Genomic DNA, 21,731 nt, shown 5'->3' on the forward strand with positions numbered 1-21,731 from the left:
TATAAAACGTCGAACACAATGATGCGGGTGATTACTAAGAATAAAGAAAAAAGTTAATATCGTCAAAGGTTTCGAGCGCACCTGTGCGGTACAATTTTATTTCCATTCATTTTACAAGCTCACCTAAAAAGTAGCATGGAGAAGTTTCCTCTTTATTAATTTTTCAACTTTATATTACTTATGTAACATCGGTTGGTTTATCCGTTTTACAAGCGCAGCCCGCACAACGGCATAAACATTGTATTATTAAAAATATACTCATCTTACGTTCTTACGTGGCCATTATACGTAATCAATAAAATTGTTTTTACTCAATAAATTAGCATTGAATGTGTGTGTATCTAATGGGAATTTATGAGCGTTCTCTATAGCTTTGTATCAATCAATATAATGATGTCTATAATGGAAACATAATCTTGATTGATTATACCTGCACACGTGCCTACCTCAGAATCGTTGTCACTTTTATACGTTTTCATATTTTCTTTGATACTTTTACACAGTAATTGCTCGTAACACTTTTGACTCATCCCGTTTTTGCAAAAATCACGTAGAAAAAGTTTTCTAATTTACGAATAATAAAATATGTTTTTTTTCTTTTACCGAAGGCACTGAGGAAAGTTGATGAAAGGCTCCAAGTTTTAATTTTTGTTTTTCTGTTACCAACCTTTTTATATTTACAGCCCTCTTGTATTTTTCTGTTTTAGCTTTATAGCTTTTTACCTCCTTTGTAATATATACTTTAGAGAAAAGTTAATGCAAACATCGTAGAGTTGAAAAAGTTGTATTTACAATTATTTTAACCTTTCTATTATGAATTTAAAAGAGTTATGTGAATCGTAAGTTTTAAATTCTGAACACATAAATGTTAAATTCTACTAGATACGCGGTTGATAGAACCGTTCATGCAAATTCGAATATTTTAAAACATTTCCAATTCAAACAATTGGTATTGCGTGCTCGCGTGCGTCAAGACACTTGGGGTAACGTAACACTTAAATTAGTTGCAATTTCTACTTGAACAGTCTGTCGGCAAAAGGCACTCGTCGGAACAAGGGAAATGGTTAAATCCGTATCAATGTTTCGCGAATACTAAACACCCACTCACCCCTCGAGTTAATTCAAATCGTAGGGGATTTTATCGTGAAATGAAAATAAGTTGTAGGTGAGAATTTGTTAATTTTGTTTCCTTTGCCTTCCCAATAAAGATATTTAATAAAAGACAAGCATTAACCTAAAAATAACTTAAAATTCATTTGAAAATAACATATAAAATATTAATTTTAATATTGAACGCGTAGGTACTCCAGTAACAAATATTCACACGTAGAAGGTAACAAGATTGGCGATGTTATTGAACATGAAAGCATATTTTTTATCCGTCAACTTGCCAGCAAGGGTGCACCGTGGCCGCACTACTTTAGGTATGCTGCAGTGTGCCGGTGCATTTTTAATGAAATTTCTGGGCTTTCCACAAAGCGGATATAAATGAAAAAAACCATGGTTTGATTCACCGATACGAGCACCAGATTTTTATTTCTTGTTCCATCAAAGTTGAGTACGTTGCAGTTTTTTTAGTTATTCATATGGGGTCGGTATTTTTGTTTACATTGTTTTTGGATGAGTGGTTCATATTTTTCTTGACGAATTAACTCTGGCACGAATATACAATAACCCTAAATAACTATGTTTTTTCTCGATTTATTGAATTTAGAATACGAGAGGATTTTTTGATAATTACAGTATTACATATGTTGAAAAATTATTAACGTGTAACTATTATAGCAAATATAGTAACATAAAAAAAAACACAATACAATTCACAGTTGATATTTAAACCAAAATCGGACAAACCGAATGACATTTACGAGTTTAATATAAAAGTGGTATAACAGAACACGTTCATAAAACCCGCCCCCAAAAATCACAATACAAACCGAGAGAGCGTATATCGTTGTGCTTTTAAATACTTGACATTCCCGATACGAAGCTATGCAATATGATGAGTATAACATTTCATTTCGTTGAAATTTTTTCATCTACAATGGACCCTTTTCATTCGAAACCCATATGGATGTTCTAATGTATCAGCTCTGAACGAAGAATTCAATAACGTCGACTTATTAACATTTCGTTTAAATTATAATTTCCTGATCATGTGGGTGGATGTGAAGCAAAGAATTCCAATAGGAAAAATGTCTTACTCAACAGTGCCGTAATGTTGTATTGTGTATTCTTATTACGATTTGGAAAGAATGAAATAATTAGACGTAAATTCTAGTTTATTTGCATAGTTTACATTTACTTTCTCCGGGCTGAAACTTGACTTGAAATGGTTTTTAAATTTGTTTTTTGACTTGAAATGAAGATGAAGCTCACCAGAGTAATTCTGCCAGAAGGCAGCTCCTCCGCTCATGATGTCGACAGGTGGCGGGGGATAGTTCCACTGAGGCTTGTCCGGCGTGCGCGGAGGGTCCCTCTGGAAGGGCGGCGAGGCTGCCGGAGGCTCTGCGCTCGGAGGCTTGCTCTCCCTCTCTGAACCGTTCTCACGTTCAGAACGAGGAGTCTCTTGGTTTGATGGTGTCAGATTTTCTATAAAAAAAGATTATAATTAGAAACTACATTAAGATAATTCTAAACTAAAAACGAACTGGATTTTTTAATTATCAGGTGCCCATGTAACTACTCAATGCCACCATTAAATAATACGTGTGGTTTATCGTGAGATTTCATTAAATGTAAAGTTCTAGTAAATAAATCAACTGTATAACCAATATGTGCGGCAAACAGCGATTATGCAAGAAAATCAACTCGAATGCGTGTTAGTACAAAACCCCCGTTTCAAATGGTCTGCGAAACGATTTCCTGACACGGAGATTAGTACAAGCCATCACCAGTGTTCGCCCACCCTTCTTACGTCACGCACTCCACACGCATCCAACACCATTGCGTCACAAATCACTGCTGTCACTAATCAACAATCAATCTTAATAGGATTCCATAGAGCTCAATCTTCTGTAACTATGCTACTGGATATAAGTGTGCTATCAGGTGAAATTTGCGCTAATACACAGATAGTTTGACAGACGGCAAGTTAACATGTCAGGGGCACTAACACATGTTGGAACTTGTTGATAGAGACGGTATTGACAATTTGACATGTTTGGAGATGTTTAAAGTAGGTAGGACGTACATCACTGGTTTATATTAGGAAAACAATGTAACATATTATTATGGTATTATCAATTTCCGAGTAATTTTAATCGTTACAAACTATTTTCGTACTCACCTGTTACAATTCTGAGTATCTCGGAGGGTGCTCCAGATTGTTTTAGAGCTTCTTCTACCTTTTGTCGTCTCTTAAGTTCCATTTCGAGCTGCTCTTGAATCATCTGCCGCTGTTTTCTCTCCTTCTTAAGTCGTTTTTGATACATCACTGCCGAAAAGAAATCACTATGTTAGATTTACACACAAAAACTTACATCAACAATGTTTTCATTGATTTTACCAGTGTTGCATGGGAACATTTATTTGAATAAAAATGTACATTAATATTAATGTAAGATTGTAATATCCAAGCCAGTTGTACCGTATCGAAACAACAATTACTTGGGATGCCGCACGCGGAGCAAAACAAAACTGCGACTAAATAAACGGTTTTGCGTATACGTCGTGCGCCATATTTCTCTTCACCTGCATCTACATAACTACACGTAAATAAACCTGAAAGTGGTATTGTATCTATCTCTTTCACTCTTACGTCATTAACCGTGTCTTTATCAGAAATCTCAGCGAATTCCTTAATTCACCTGCAGTAACCACCTTACGTTTGGGCATTTCTTCGTCAATAATCGCGCGATCGGCTACGCATCGATAAGATTTCTCTTTCATACTTGTGGAATCGTGATATTTACGTCTTCTTCGCTCCAAAGTTCGATTGACGAATGATTGAGTCGGTGCACGTGTTGATAGACGCTGGAGGCAGGGCCTCGGAGAGGGCCGTGGGGCGGCGCGGGCCCGGGACCAAACGATGAAACTTCGCGAAAATATTTCTTAATTTTATCAGATCAAAATTCATACATATTTTATTCATGACTGCTTGTAATTTTGTGTTTGTTACTATGACTCGTTGAAATAAAACCACATACAATTTCAAAAAGTAATACGAATAGATTCTGATATTAATTTATGTTACGTTAAAATAATAAAAAAGTAAATTATTAAATTTGGTTTTAATCTGTGATAGATATGCATTAAATATTTAATTTTTCATTAGTTCTTGTAACAAAAAATGTAATAGTCTACCTGTGGTTATATGTACCGAGAAGTAAGACAGTATCCGTACGGAGATGGAAAAAGATAGAGTTTTGATGTAGTCAGACCGCGACCAAGATGAGGATAACTCCGTTTTATGGGAACAGTATGAATAATAAACTAATAAAAATAAGACACGCCTTCTTGTCGGAGCAATGTCGAAGTGTTCAGCGAGAGTTTAGTGTCCTTCATTTGAATACGGCGGACATTTAAATACGGTAGGGTTGGATTAAATAAAGCAAATATTTAGGATTTCTGTACAATGTTATTACACCGATAAATATATGAATAATTTTAATAAATAAACAACACGCCAATAAATTGCAGTTTTCAAGTCGTGTGCAATTATCTAGAAAATTGAGGATCCAATAAAGCAAATACAAAGTTAACAACTCTTAGAGAAACAGAATGAAAATAAAATGAAAGCTCGTTTTCTCATTAAAGATTTGCTAGTAATTAATGTTGTTGCTAATGAAACGGGCGAGGTTCACTAGCGATCGACTCCTACGCATCATTTGTCATCGTACGACCTTCGACACCAGCCACTAATAACGTACGGATTGGAAAGTCAACTTTTTATTCGCATTCATATTTTTTGCAACAGAATTATATACAAAATTATTATCTTATTTATATTGACTCTCCTCAAAACATTTTTTGTATGTTCAACCTCCACTGATGTTTGTTTGCTAATTTTATTAAGGTTCGCACCGTTAGCTGTGATGTCAAAATGTATATTATTTACACGACCGTACATAATTACTTTGTTAACAAAATTAGGATGGAAAGGTCCTTTTTCGTTAATTTCTCGTCAATACAAAGGTCTGCGTCCAAAGATCCGTTCAGTGGAAAATTCGTCGGACCATCGAGTCCGAGTATCGATTCTCTTTAACACCTCTGAAAAACAGGTTTGCACTCCGCTGAAGCTTATTTTAGGACCTTTTCATCTCACTTTTCCTGTCTAGTAACGCGTAAATATTTTATTAATTAGCTGAGTGAAGTGTTTTCCTCACTTTATCGCCTCTATATTTAAATAGCTCTACGGTTTTTCAAATCTTAATCGCCGAGTAGAGCAACCGAAACTAAAACGTCAATCAATTTCTTCCTACGCATAATCCATCGGCATGGCGGCAGCTCGGTCTACGTTCATTGTTTCTACAAGTCAATATTTGTCTATAGCTCGTCGGCGCCGCTTTGTGCTCCATAATCCGGCCTATTGCTTCCTCTCGCCAGTTCACTACGATGAATCGTAATAATTCCTCGATCGATTATTTCATTTGATGTTGGATGAACAAAAAGTTTTAATCTTTTGTTGCCGCCTTTATACTCGACGATAGTACCAATCTCAAATATTATACGTAGCAACCGATGATATTATTATTATCATATGTTAATCTACCAGTTCCTTTATTCAAATCTAATTTAAGAAGAGCAAGACGAGTTATTTAGGGTTAATAAATGTAAAAAGCATTTAACACATTCATAAAGCTAACGTTTATTTCACTATGAAGTGGAAATCGTTCGTTTAAATACGGCATTTTAAGACAAGGATTAAGAGAACGCAACAAAGCTGTGATATGAAGCGAAACAATTCGATGACCGAGCGTATGAATAAAAACGAACCACCAAAATATTGAAGGAATCCGTTCAAAGGGGAAAAAATGCAATAAAAAGCGTGGCCCGCTACAGAACGAGAGTGTGGTTAAAAAGCAACGAACGAATATGGTTGCGAACATCCGCTGCAGACAAAAGTTGGGCTACTTGACTATGCAAATTATATTTGCGGACCGCCGCGGCTGAGACCCGATCTCCGACGTTTCGTTTCACTTTTACGTATATAACGTGTATTCTTTTCATATTTTCATCCGATTTCCTTCCCCTCCGTTCATTTTGTTCCGTTTTAAAAAGTCGCGGAACAATGCCGCTTTCCGCGAGGCTTATTCGCCGCGAGCAGTTTCCTTGCACGCGGCTTCTTTCTCTTGTTATTATACGTATCTTTTTATATCTATCGAGTTTTCTTTCTTTAATACTTTTTAACTCATAAATGGCTGATACGGTCCCCTAGGGTTTGTTGCCCGAATAACATGTAAATGAGTCGGTGCTCGAGTACAAATTTAAATGGGTTCCTCTGTTATTTCGTTGTTTAGTTGTTTATCATCTATAGCCATCGTTGTATTTTAATCGAAAAATGTGTAATTCGTATAATTTTTGTAACGTTTTAATTTATTTAAACCTGTTTCGTTAAGTACTTATAGTTTTCGAGTCAATGATTGTTGTAATGTGTTATTATGCTAATTTATGACCATAAGATATGGTTATTATTTGTAATTCCCCTGGCTTTTATGTAGCTTTCGGGTAGAACAACAATGTTATACATGTTTGACTACCATATTTTAATTAGTAGGACCACGAAGGACTAGACTTGATAAACTGTTATAATAATATATGTAGAGATGATATTTGTAAAGTATCTAGTATTCAAAAAATGTTTTAACAATATATCGAATAATGTCATATGGATTCGTAGTATTGTTAGATAGTTATTTGTAGACGATGTAGTGTCGTCCTGTAAATAAGTTAAGTTGGTGTGGCACCGTGTAGCGCTTATCTCTGTACACAATGGAAGCTGCGGGCCCGCACGGATGCGGATGTACTTATTGCTTTACGATACACCTACCCTACGCAATTCACTGCCTGTTTATTTTTTGTAAACCGTGGAAATATTTCTGTGTAAACACAGTACTGCAACTATCAAACTATGTTTCAAAAACTGTCACTGCCGTCAGTCTCTATGCTGCTTTTACTCTGCTTTTACTCTTCTCTTTTACCAATGTTTTTAATCGTCAATATATTACTGTAGGTATGTACCGCGTCAGTAATATCAAATAAAAACAAAATATGGCTTTAGTGTGAAAATATCCCCGATTATTTTACACTATCAGACATAGTCAATAGTTTTCCCGCTAGTGCAATACGACGTAAATAAGAATCGACTTTTATGACAGCTGCTCCCCTACCATTCGCAACCGAACGATTTAGATAAGTCTTTTTATAGTTCTTTATTGAAAATAAATTGCCTAGAATAAAATCAGACACAGTTCAAATGGCTTTCCGATAGATGTGTATGAAATAATGTCTTATAGATAAGATGTGTCGTTATCAAGTGAACGTATGTTTCATCCGAAGCTTTGATGTCATCGATTACCGTGACGCGGTGTTTCCTTGACGTCTGATAACGTATGTTTAATGATTTCGACAATTTCCATCTATACGATATGTTGTATTTTATACTATTTTGTTTAATCAAAATAATAAAATAAATTGAGTATTTAATTTTAAATTGACTAGATTATAACGAGACGGTGATGAGATATTATCAGGCATAAATATATTATCTAAATATAATATTTTCCACCTGCGGGGCACTGGTTGGCCTAGTTGAGAACCTACATTCCTTCCAGCACTGTTTAAAGAACTTACACATGCAATGTTACTTCAAGATGATTTCCGTTCGTATAGTAAGTGATGATAGCAATTCGAAAGGTCATTGGTGGTTGTTGTTCCAATATCATTGATTGTCATATTAAATATTAAATCCAAGAATGTTCCGTAAGAAAATAAACGCTACATTTATCACTATTCCTCAATTATCATTCAGATATATTACATTTATTTATCGCAGTCTATAAATTAAGTAAAATTAAATTATGCTGGCAATAACAGACAAATAATATCTAGATAAATTATGAAGGCGAATCGCGAGTTGACTAATTTGTTTCAATAAAGCGATTTTTTTTGTAATTACTTTAATTTGATCGACACAGTTATTATGGGCATTATTAACTGCCAACTCTACAATAACAACATGACATGGAGGACGTTTGTCAAAGTGTCCGCGCCGCTGTCTCGTACACTCGCTAACAGCCGTTTAGCTTTTTATCTATTTCCACTGTTTTATTTCGGTAAGCGCCATATTTATGGGGTGGGTGTCGCGATAGATAAACATTTTTCCTCAAAACTGCTCGGATTATTGTTTTTGTCAGACAAGTGGGGATCTAAGTTATGAGTCGGGAATGACCTCTGCTGATAAAAACTTACATATATTTTTACAACATAGCATCGAACCCGACTTTATGTATGATGCGTATAAACATACAGATACGAGCGAGATTGATTGCTCCCATACTTCACAGCATTCCATCGTACATTTCAAACTTACAAAATATCAATAAAGGTACGGAGGATATTTTTATGAAAAAGAAGAAAAGAAGATCGCAAGCACTTTTATCAAACCGATCAAAGGGCCGGTCGGACATTCCGACTTCTTACGACGTTAGTAAAAAATACAATCTCTCTTTATAGTTACCATTCCACTGGTTATTATATCCGTATCGATACGGCTGAACTTACCGACCGTGAAATGCTCGATTCTCGATATTGCCTGCCCCCGGCACTACTACAGTAATTTCGGACGCTCTTTAAAATAAAGAATTCACACAAAAAATGGTATTATTGTGGATAAAACCAGATTTTGTTTCATGGATGTTTATATAATTATTTGGAACTGATAAGTAGCAAAATATTAAATTTGTAAAGTAGTACGTTAACCTTCTAAAAATAGATTTTAAATAACGTAAAAATAATTGTACCATTCCTTTTTATTTTATGTTTAGAAGTTGTTACTGTCATTATATTTTTGTGAGAAAAACTGACGTGGATGCTGAGTAATTGTCTATAAAAAATATACCGAACAGTCGTGTCGACTTAACGATGATTGTGTCCGGAAAATAGTCGACACTTCGGCACGAGTTGTCACATACGCCATACGAACTTTTATTACTTATAAAAACATCGATCACCTTGCGTGTTTATTTATGTTTCTATATAAAATATTGTATTTTGGAAACCGGGTCACAACATTAGTAACATAATACTTGTCAAACGCCGGTTAAAATTAGAACGGACAGATGAAATAAAAAGTAATCGATTCTTAGTAAAAAATCGATGCAGTTCGGGATCGAATAATATATTTTCGTTGGAATGGCTCACCGGGCCATGCTTCCTGCGACATCAGTGTGGTCGTAACATGACACCATTTATTAATATGCCTGAATTAATAATATTGTAGATATTCGTTGGCAGGGGTCGTGAGTATCGCGTGCGAATGTATCGTGAGGCTTCAGTGCATCGATTTGAAAATGAAATATCGATTTACAATATCTAAAGGTTCTAGTAACCAGACCTGACGTAAAATATTATGGCACATGTGCGTAATTATCTTGTTTTGTAATGTTACTCCGACCGGGGATTGTGTACATTGTGCAATGATTACTATTAATCTTAACTTGGTAATTACCAATACCAATGATCGAAGTATAGTATACTAGCATCAGTCTCTTAAAAGAGTATTAAAATAAAGCATTTTCAACGTACATGTTGATAACTATTAATTGAAGCTCCGTATCTCATATTTATAACTGATTTATCAATTGAACAAATAGTTATTGTAAAATATTTGTTCAAGTTGCAACTGATGACAAATCAGAAATAAAAGGTATGGTTTAAAATATATAAAGATACATTAATTAACAGTTGACCATTTACAGTACGCCATAAATATTGTTTATTTATAAAAGCAGTCTCTCTGCCTGCTGGAACCTCTTTCTATAAAAATATAGCAGATTGATAAAACAATGTAGCTGGTTATAACAAGTGGGCACTAGCAATTTCCAAGCAATAACGTAAAACACACCGGCGCAGGTAGACAAAACACCACAAATATTGACTGTGGATGATTGCACTACGTCCAGCGAGAGATCCCCTTCGCAAACTGCGAATTAAAATGGGGACGAGAAAAATTAATCCTAATGCGATTTTAATGAAGCTGAAATGAACGAATGCAATAATGAATTGTTAAGCCGCCGGTTATTCGTTTTACATTAAAACGAGAGGAATGGGAACAAGAGAAACAAGAACAAACAGTGGCGCCGCGTACCTACATATGTATCTGCTGTATCTCATTTAGAATATCCTCAGTGTAACGTGCTTTACCGTGTACTAGAAGCTTGTAAAGATTAAATTGATATATTATTACCCGAGCTTAGAGCGTCGAGAGCGTATTGAAGCGTAGAGAAGATAAAATGTAATAATAATTAAGGCTCAGCATTGCACAAAGACGCACGCCTTAACATCGAGTATAAAGCACACAAGCGCTGAAAATGTACACCTGAAGTCTGTGCTCGCTTTTGCATTAACGAATGCGGAAGCGGCGCTGTGCATACAGGACGCGTTGCACCCCCTCTCCGGTGCTGGCTGCACCCCCGGCCGCACCCGCGCCTCGACCCCCCCCCACACGCGAGCGCCGTGCCTCTCGCTCGAACCAGACGCCTCCAGCAGCTCTGCATGTCCCACCCGTGCGTTCATTACCTCCACGACCCAACAATTCAAGTTTGCTTTCCGCCACACAATCTACGCTACCAGACAGACTACACTACACCCATACACCGGCCACTCGAATAATAAAGATGCAGAAATTAACCCGTCCTCACTGAAAAAGAGGAAACTAAGTGAAGCTATCTCGACGTGAATGGAGGTAATGCAACGCGAGCACTCGTCCAGCGAATGAAAGAAACAAGCTCGCAATACGGCGCGCTTGTTGAAACAGAGGGTAAATGTCAACCGCGGAATAAAAACAGTCAACAGATAAATGCAAACGATAAACACACTCGCAAACTGAAAAGACAGAATGTGAGAGGGATGTTTACTTTCGTCTGCGAAGTTAAATGTACTTTGTTATTAGAACCAAATCAGATTCCAGCGAAGAAGCGTTACAAGTATGAGAAATCAATAAAGTTTCCGCACTAAATTTGGTTCAGCCCATAAAATATTCAATTACGCATAAGCACACATTTGCTAAGGCCAACAACGACCACGCGGCACCCCCATTAAAGACGCCTAAGGGCCATTTAATCGGTCAGTGGATGTAAATTCGGCGGCCCCAAAACAAATATCCCGAAACTAATAAGGAAACGAAATATGTAAATCGGCTGCCATATTGTTTCACAAGTGAAATCTTCCTTTAATCTTATAACAAATCCGCGTCCAAATGGCCGGTCCGGGCCGAATTTGAATATAGGAGGGTTGAGTGAAGGGTCAGGTCGAGGAACAACCTTGTTGTGGCGAGGAAGGAGCAAATGTATGCAAGCCACGCACGGAGGAGATAGCGCCCGTAATGTTGTCCTATGCACATATTGCAGCAAATTAGTTGTCGACTTGTAAACAAGGAGGAGGAAAGTAAGGCCGCTAAGACGTCGTCGGTGGGTAGTTTGCATGGATATGAGAACGGCAATATAGGGGTCCGCAGCTGCTGGCTGTACTCATTAAGATGTTTTATGGTCGGCCCGCCGGACCGTGTTGCCAATTTAAGATATTTCTATGCGGGACGGCACCACGTTAGTTTGGCTTCCGATTAGGGGATTAAAGTGGTCCTTTAAGGTATTAGTGTAATAATTGCCTCGCCCATTATGCGGTTAGCATTGTCCCCAATATTCCCCTGTAACGCTGTTTAGAGTGATTTAAGCTCATAACGTATTCAGCAGAACATACACAAACATGCGACGTTAGATATAGACACGCAATAAAATGACAACGCGATCGGTCAGACGAGTGATACACAACAAAAACAAAACGAGTACCAACGCAATAAAATCGAGTTACAATGGAAAAAGACAAAGCTCAAACAAATTTGGTCCGATCCGTCGCACACCTATTCCCCGCGCAGCAAGTAAATCAAAGGGTGTTGAAACTTTACACCCACTTAAAGCCGGACACAGTAATAAAGCGTTCGAACTTCATCGACCCTGGACATCAAATGGGACACCCCTTCTCGCATTTTGTACGGGGGAAAATTAAAACTTCTGAGATGCTACACTGATGAACTCACGTGGACGTATTACCTTACCGACTCATTAATTGTAGACATTGCATAATGCTTCTGACATTTGTAAAATGTTTAGAAAGCTGTCAACAAAGAAACATCGTGATTGGTTTTTCTTGATAAAATTACTGGGGAATTCAATTTTGTAATAAATTCGATCGATGTCAAAGTATGGATTCAATTCTGGGTATTATGTAAGTATTGAGTAGAACGATGCCCGTAGAAGTCCTACAAACTACCGCTTAGTTAGCAAGAGCTTTAAACGGTGAGCAACTTGCTTTCAGAACCGAAGTGTCTCATGTTCATCATTGTATCTGGACAAAGTTTCCTTCCGAAGGTAATCAGAGAGGTTGCTAATATCGTATTGCTCTGTGTACAGATACAAGTGCAATATGCGCACACTTTACTTGGGAACGGCTTAAAAGTATGTATGTTTAAGACACAAACGAGTACAAAAGACACATTATATTTACTATTTTGGTTTTGTTTCATAAACTGTTAATAAATATTTAAAAAACATTACGTATTGAAAAATTATTTTGTAGTTGAAAAAATTACACGCTTAAATTGTTTGAAGATAACTAAACTCATCAAACAAGCTATTAATCAATATGACCTTCTTCAAATCCATTTTTCTCATCAAAATTAATTATTAATAGGTGTACTATCTGAGACACATTATATTTTACGAGTAAACTTGTTGTGTTAAAAGGTGTAGCCCTATATCTTAGGAATGAGTTACGGAGTGCTTCGCGGTAAACTGACACCGGTCACCGAAGTCGGTCAGTTGGGACAGTAATTACTGATGACACTCTGTAAGCTTTGAAATACAAACCCTTTACGGAATTAGACAAATTAAATTCACTCCCTTTAGGTACTGACCTCTTATTAGGTAGTGGTAAACAAAATGACAATTAAAGCAATCAGTTACTCTGTAGGTATAAGTAAACGCATAATATATTAATTATTTACTCTACAGTTTCTTTGTTAAGCTAAAGTAACCTCAAAGGACTCTGTTAGTTACAAATTGCTTCTACTTCGACATATCACTGACAAATTTACAAATGTTCCCTGACTTAATCACAGCATATTAATTGTTTCTAAAGAGGTGATTTCATATGTACGCCCAGATTAAATGCACGACCCGCACTCGGAACCGAGGGGTTATTAAATAATTTATTGTCTACTAACTATTCGTGAGGGCACTGCTCAAATGGTCCGCTAAGATTTTGCAAAGTCTTGTTATGGAATATTGCCGGCGTAAACTTTGTCTATGAAACTTAAATGGATTCGCACGGCGATACGATGAAGACGTACATATTTTAACCTTAACTGGATACTTTCACTCGTAACATGATGGAACAGTTTTATTTTACACAAACATTAAAACAGAAAAGCGACTTTGATTGAGTTTGGTCTGAACCTTTTATAGCTTTCAATGCACATTTCTGCCTGTCAGCGGCAAATTACGCAGGCTGCCCATTCACGCTCAAAAATCACTCTCAATTGAGTCAAGTGGGACAAAATAAAAGGTGAATTCATCATGGGGGTGCGAACCGACGCCCCCTGTTGGGAAACCAAGGCGGAAAACGTATGTCCGGTCCATTTGTAAACACTAACACGTACTGGCAGCTTTTTGACACTTTATTAAATTAAATTGTGTGAGCGAATGTTTGTGATTGAACAGATTGAAATAGTGAAGAAAGCTACTTGGGAAGTGATATGATGAATGAAGGCGTCATGTGATATGTTATCAATCTGGATTATGTTGTAGCTTTCGAAAAGATATCTAAAATATTTTACGTTATTTGTTTTTATTTTAATTTATAAATAACTAAGACAAGTATGCTGCATTTTAATCAATAAACTAAATTATTATTTTATATAATAGGTATATTTTCTCAAATAAACAAACTTTTATTTGAAATAGAGTAGTGGTTGAAAAGAGCGCGAGCACGTTGTCTGTTTATTAGCATTTCAAAATAATCGTACCAGCGTTAAATAAAGGTCTTTTTCAAGAATACTTTATGTGAATAGTCTGTACTTTATGTACATTACTCGTACGATCACGACGCAATCATGAAATATGACATTTAATGGTTCGCATACCATCAACCAATTAAACAAAAAGCATTTTGTTGTTAGTGTTAATTTTTTAACAATCAATTTATTCATACGCTGGAGTACGATAGACACGTACAATATGCTTTACTTTGTATTTTATACGATGAATAAAAATTTACAAACAACATTAACAACGATTACAATAAAATATTTTTTTATATAAAATCGTAGGAAAATTGTAGTGGGATTCTTGTTTATACTAAACCACGTGACAAACAGTATTACCTAGTAAAAAACTTATCAACATAAACAATACAAAACCACGATCTATTAAAGACCTCCACATTATAGTAAGCCAAGAATCAGACAGAATTATTGATCACATTATAGTCATTATTTTAATTCCTCATAAATTCTATAATTTTGTATTGGCCCGTCAGCAATAAACGAAAATTCACGAGTCAATTTCGTCGACGTCATTTGATTATCCCACTCGTGTACCCATAGTATTTACATCGAAAGGGCAGGAGATAATTCATTTTCGTCGAAATATTGTCTGGTGCCCGAAAAAATTAAATTACACGCTTATATCATTTTGCCGGACGCTGTATGTGATGTGATGAAAGATCTCGATACAGGAAGCCTAGTTTGATGGTCAACCTATTAGTGGAGATTGTTAAACCGTTTGTTTTTCCAGTCTTGTCATTTATACAATGTTTGGACAATGTGTTTTTTATTTTATTAATATCTATAAGAATCGAGTTAAATAAAATCATTAACCATTCACCATTTTCTATTTAAATTCACTAGTCTTACATTAGCAAAACAAACTTTTATGTTGCTATTTCGTTTGATTTGCAAGCCGTGTCTAAATGTTACGATTGCTCCGATGTTCGCAATTCAAATAAACAATCAGTCAGTAATAGAGTGCAATAACAAGTAGATGAAGATAAACAAGCAAATGAGTTCGCGATAAAAAGCAATAAGTAGCTGTATAAACTGGAACTGAGCGCATAAACCTCGTATTTGTTGACGGGAGTATAAACGGAATCATCTTTCACGCGCCGACGGCCAGCACTTCGAAACAGAATTGATTTTATTGATGAACCATCCAATGAGTTCAATTTGAACATTTTATGATAATCCATACATTTCATATATCATGTTTTGTAGCAATGATCGAGTCAAAACAACTGTTACGCGGTAATAAATTCGTTTAATGTTTAATAACCTTGCAGGCTCAATAAAATTATTACGAACTATTTATTGGTATGTGCCGTCTTTTAATAAATTACAGTGTCGATGTTCCATTTGGTTATGTTGTTACTTAATTAATGTATGAATATTCAGATTGCACACCGGTTCAAATTATTCTGAATAGTGAAACAATAAAACGTTAGCATACCGGAAGTCTATTTTTGTCACTAACAGTCCCAGCAGTAAATATGATATTAGCAGCAAGTTTAATACGATATCCTGCAATCAAATCAGCGTATGGCTTCATCGACGTCTGTTAGTCGTGTGTGGTCGCGCAGTAAACAAAGATCTTAATGATCGCGCACCGGCCAATGTAAACAATTTATTAGCCCGCAATCGACAATCGTTACAATCGATTCGTGCATTCGATGCATTGATACATGTTCGCTGAATCGGACCACTTCTCCGTTTGCAGACGTGTCGATTTTAATTGCGTTTCGCTATAATTACGTAAACACGTTCTTTCCGTGTCTTTGAATACGTATCGAGTTGGATAATTCGGTGCGATTCACGATACTCATTCACGTACTAAACTGTGGAATAAGTTGGTAATAACTTAGTTTCCGAGCACTACATGTTTTATAATCTTCAGAAATATAGTTGATTGGACTTCACAAGGGACGTAAACTAGATTTCTTGACCATTTTAAGGCTGAAACGTTGACTACGGTGTAAAATTTGTGATCAATAAGCGATTTCCCCGAGACACCGGATGCGGTCCGCCGGGCACCAAGTTCAATTATTATTGAATTTCCTATGTCCGGGGCGAGTGCCGTACTGGCGACTGGGGTGAGGTCATTCCTTTTAAACTTATGTGCAATCATTTGACTGCCTTCTAAACTATATTTTATTTGGTGACTTTATGTTTTAATTTTATCAGTGGTATATTTTCACATCATATCAAACTGAAGCTCTACATTTTTAAACTCTTTCCCAAGATTAAATTATATTTACGAGTAAAGGGGTCAATTACATCTTAAGTGCACAATCGTTATGATTTACGCCAGTGTTGCTATGACTGCCTCGCTAAATCACCCGCCCCCACTGCAAGAAAATAATTTCCCCGACAAAGAGTTGAGAAACAAAGTCCCGACTCACTCTGAAGCTCCACTAAGACATTGGAGATTCCTGTTTTTGTTTGTTTCTATAATTAAAACGCGACTTAAACGCTCTTCCGATAATTATAAATCCACTTGGTGTTGTTATTGCAGTGAATCGGATTTACGAGGGGATGTTTCGTCGACCAATTTTCTTCGATTAGTGCTGTTTTGATTTAATATTTGGATTTATATTTATAGAGTCACTTTGGGCAACTTTACGAGATGTTTGGCTTTAAGACTTTGAGCTAAAATATTAATAATATATTGACATTTTCTCTAGTTGATTTATTCTGTTTATTTTTAAAGTCTGCAAAGTGCGTAACGTACCTATGTAACCTCCACTACCTGTCAAACATATGTTTATATATTTTTGTAGTTGTCATGTTATCGTCTAATTGTGGAGCCATCATATTTAGTAGACAATTTAAACATGCACGCAATTTTTGTTGTTGTAACCGCGAGTGTCGCTGTGGCATGTCCTGACGGAGTGGAGCGCTTACACGGTGGAGCAGTATTTCGTGAGAGGTAGTCAGCGGCTGGCGCACGGGTGGGCACATTACCTTCGCCCGGTGGCCGGTTGACTCATTCCAGTGTCGCCGACCGCCAGTTTTGAACAGAGTTCTAACTCCCAGTGGTCTGGCGCTAACACGCAACTCCGCCTCAGTAGTTCATACGCTCCGATGGGCAATTTGGAAATTGTAGCTTAAATTTTGCTAAATTTGTTCATTTGCACTCGACTCGCTTGAATGCAAAAATAGTTTTGGTTGCTAATTATTTGCTACCAGTGTAGTTAATTGTACTTATTTATAATCCAAACATTTTTAACGATGATTTGAAATATGTGACTGAAAGACTCTTTATCATTAGCATTGCCAATGAAAAGAGGACTTATGTTAAGTACACCTTTCATTGCGTCAATTTCTTGATAGGCAGTAAGAAGTCTTATTACATTTCTTAGAACACTGGCTTTGCAGATTTTCACCTTTAGACTATTGAAGCGCGATAGATAGTAAGTCAGAGAGTTGAGCTAATCGTACTAAGCGGAGAATTATAATTACAGTTAGAAGTGACAAGTTCGGTATCGGGTTACGCACACGATGTCTGTGCAGTGAGTTGTAAGACGGCCCGTGGCGGACCGGACACGACGTCGTAGCGACACTTCTTACTGGCTTGACTTCATACCGTCACACTACTGAACCCACTCACCCCTCTATCACGATTCAAAAAATGTTATGACTAAGTGGTTCATTGAATTAAGTATCCTCTTTCAGATGAGCATAGACATTTTTTTATGATGTTAATTTTATCCATTATTTATAATTCAAGTTAAATTAACCTCACCATGCAACATTATAAGAATGAGATCCGTTATTCATACGACAATACACTAATTAGAAAGTTCATGAGGTATTTCACCAAATTGCCGGTAAAGTTCATTTCAACTCCGTCTTATTACAGCGAAACATTATAATATACATTGAAACCCGTTCTAACAATTTCACATACAATCATAAATTCTAATTTAGCTCGTTCGTGGATCTTGTTACCACCTCGCCTTCGGTTTTCCGGACTCATTGTATGTTACTCCCAAGACATCGCAGCCCCACACTACGTATATACAAAATTAATTAGACAAAATCTCGGCTCTTGTAATATTTTATTATTATTTCCTATGTTGTGCGAGATTTTATTAGGGCGTTATATTTATTGCTTTTCTCTTAGGTGTAATGAATCTGAATAGGGTCTTGATTAGCGTCGCTCTGTGGATGTGTTGGCTACAAGTTTATAATTACAGTAGTGGTAATTACAAGGTTGCTTACATTGTGAAACCTTCGTCGGCTTTCCGTTTCGTTATCTTACTACGAATGTTGATGGTTTGTTAAATTAAACGTCATGTACTGGACTGCTATTTTCTTGATTATAAAACGCCTATCGGGAGATAGTTTGCACTGTTTTTATTTAAACATAATCTACAACATTCACGGGTATGAAACACGCTTACTTAAATTTAAATCAACGACGACGTAAATAAAACATCTACCTTTATTTGTGTCTGATTTGAATTTCCCTCAATATCGATCTACAATGGTCACCACTAACCTTATTTAACTACTAAACACTCGCAATGAACTAAAGACGACAAGTACAATACTACCCCGACTCACCGAACAAATTAAAGAAGTTGGGGTCCATAAAGGCCTATTACCTTCCAGATAAGGCGAGGACATTGAGCCAGCGCTTAAAAGGTAGTCAGTCGTAGTGTCCATTGGTACAAGGCGGCGGCAAACATCGGATTCTACTTAGCGGTGAAATGTGTAATGCTATTTGTTCAGTTCCAAGCTCTTCGCCGCCCTTAAATGCTATCGCTCGCCCCAGCGCAGCGCAAGGAAAGAATAGGCGGTGTATTTACTCCATCACGAATTTATGATATTATACGATACAATGTCTACAGCGAAAAATAATTAGGCATATAAAATGTTTAAGGTGGCAAAGGGAGTTATAGCCGAGCTTAACATTACCATACATTTTCTTTTTAATTTCTCGAGTACAAAATTAAAATCCGAATGCGTTTTTCCATTGTGGCGCACAATTCGGTTAATGGAATGGCTCGGCACTGACCAGTCGGCAAAATCTAATCATTTGCATTACTTCCGCGCCCCAGAGCTCATACTGCGCTTCATTTCACGAGACCAGCATCGGGAACATCACTAATCACGTTCACAATCTACCAAAATAGATTTGATACACATACTTTTTTACCAAATACCAAAATTAGAGTTGAAACATTCAATTAGTACTACGAACCAATTTTTCTTACGACGGTTAATGTAATTAATTTTGTTTGATTGATGAAGCGTTGGCATTTCACGAATTGGTGAACATATTAGAAGAAATTTCAGTAGAACGAGATACTATCTCATGTATGATCCCTTGCTGAGACGTGTCCTGCATTCTAGGTTACAGACGAATTGGGAAAAATGTCACGTACTTGACGCCGCAGTATAAGAACTGAGAAATATGACGGCGGGTCGAATCAAGTGTGATGGTGTCATATGGTGATTATATTATGAAAGATGACAATATTATTAATGTGGAAAACGAACAGCATAAATTCCTGGCCTGATACAATCAAGACCTAAATCAAACTGTTCAAAATATAATGGAAACTAACCTAAGACAACAACAATGATGCACAAAGTGTAAACGTCGAAAAAATTAGAGCTATGACCGAAACGCGACGGATTAATGAACACGAAACGTTGAACAGATTGAAACAATTTTTCCACGGCCACAGACGAACCTCAAGAAAAAAACTGAATGAAACCGCCGAAGCAACGTTCGAGTGTAAATATTTACCGAGCGTCGCCCACGAAAACTTTGTAGCGCCGCTAACTTCCACGAGACCTCACACTTGCAAAAAAGTAGCCAAGTGCGAGCGACTTAAACTCAAGAAGATCCCTTACACAATTACTTCTATAATATAGCGTACTGGTAACAGTGATAACCTACCAACTTACAATTAATTCGAAAATGTAAGAAATTTGTTGAATTCAAGAGTAAGTTTGGAATGTTTTTTGCAATAATTCATGATCATTATAATTTTTATCATGATTGAGCTAGAAACATAGATGAGTTAGAATCGAATATTTCTGAGCGTAGACCAAGGATCGCTAAATATCGCAATAAATCCAAACCGGTATGTTAGACCAACCTTACTATTATGGTTCCGTACTTACCCTACGTTTAATGATATACGCTTAATAATAGTAGAGACAATTGAATGTTTCTGTAGGAGTTAATGGCCTTGTACTCTGAAAATAGAGCCAGTTTAGTACAAATGTGTGTAATTGTAAGACTAAGTCTAGCACTAAGGCATAAATCAAGTAGAAAACTAGCAATGGTTTTATCGCTTGTAAATGTAGCATTCGATGAACTTTTCTTCGCTTTCCGTGAGTACGAACTTACGGCTTTCTTTCCATTAGTAGCGAGGGAACCCTAAAAAGAGTATGTAAGTGTATTCGGTAATTGAATTCCGTACACGGCTTGGATCTGGTCCGGCATTGAGCGCGGGGTCGCACGTCGCGTCGCGGTCAGGATTTGCCGTGTACACGAAATATTTTTTGATCCCACTACCGTGAGATATCTTTGGTATTTTTATGAGAACTTTGCCATCTTTTGGAGATTTCTTTGCTTATTGAAAGATGCAGTTATATTTTGCAGAGGTAACCAATCCGCGAAATGTTTCGTAAAAAAACGTTTCATGTAATTTCTGTGTTGATCCATTCAATATTATGCACTGTGTACCTGTTACGATTTGGGCCCACTATAGTAACACAGTTAGGCTATATAAACGGACTGCGCTGCCTGTAATAGGAGGCTTCCGTCTGGTGCACAATAGCTGTGCCCGTCAGATGCGCATTCGAAACTGCAATGTGCAGATTGTATCTATTAAGGCCGGTCCACAGTATAGCCGAATTGAAGGACACTAAATTGGTCCACTGATTGCTTTGCCTAGATATCAAGGCATTTGTCATTTATGTTTGTCATGTAGTCCAAACAGACATTGAACAAATTGAATGTGATTGTAGTTCTGAAAAGAATTTCAGTGCCAAAGAAAAACCGTCCACCTTGTAGTAGTTGGAGCATAAAGATTATGTTTTTCTATTTTTATTAAATGACTTTGATGAGAAAATATTAGATCTAAAACTGCGTAAGTATCTTGTAATTTTTTGTTGTTAAATTTAAATGAGTAATATCTCACCTGCTTGCAACAACTATCAACTATCATACCGCACTAAAATGCTGAGTTAATTGAATATACTTTAGTTCCCACACATAGTCAATCATCTCACCACTAAACAGACAGGCTGCACATGCACATAAACCAATATTGCACGTCAGTGTATTTGAAATGTACGAACTAATACAATTATGGTTGGGGTGGGCGGCATTCGATAGATCGCACTGACTACTGACGTATGTTGATACGATTGTCCGCCTGTTAAACGATTTCATTTGAATTTGATCACTCGACTGTCTGCCAGTGATAATGTTTGCAGG

General features: G+C 36.7%; 1 protein-coding gene across 6 annotated transcripts in view; it reads right to left on the reverse strand.

The window, feature by feature from the left end:
• The window catches only part of dac (dachshund family transcription factor), a 132,410-nt gene that overhangs the window by 4,524 nt on the left and 106,155 nt on the right, over positions 1-21,731 (reverse strand). For all 6 annotated transcript variants that reach the window (XM_076118258.1, XM_076118259.1, XM_076118257.1 and 3 more), the window contains 2 exons: positions 3,290-3,436; positions 2,380-2,592 (listed from right to left, as the gene is read on the reverse strand). In XM_076118258.1, the coding sequence (XP_075974373.1) occupies positions 2,380-2,592; positions 3,290-3,436 (360 nt within the window). The remainder of the gene's footprint in view (positions 1-2,379; positions 2,593-3,289; positions 3,437-21,731) is intronic.

This window comes from Anticarsia gemmatalis, chromosome 9 (genome assembly GCF_050436995.1).
Source record: "Anticarsia gemmatalis isolate Benzon Research Colony breed Stoneville strain chromosome 9, ilAntGemm2 primary, whole genome shotgun sequence".
NCBI lineage: Eukaryota > Metazoa > Arthropoda > Insecta > Lepidoptera > Erebidae > Anticarsia > Anticarsia gemmatalis.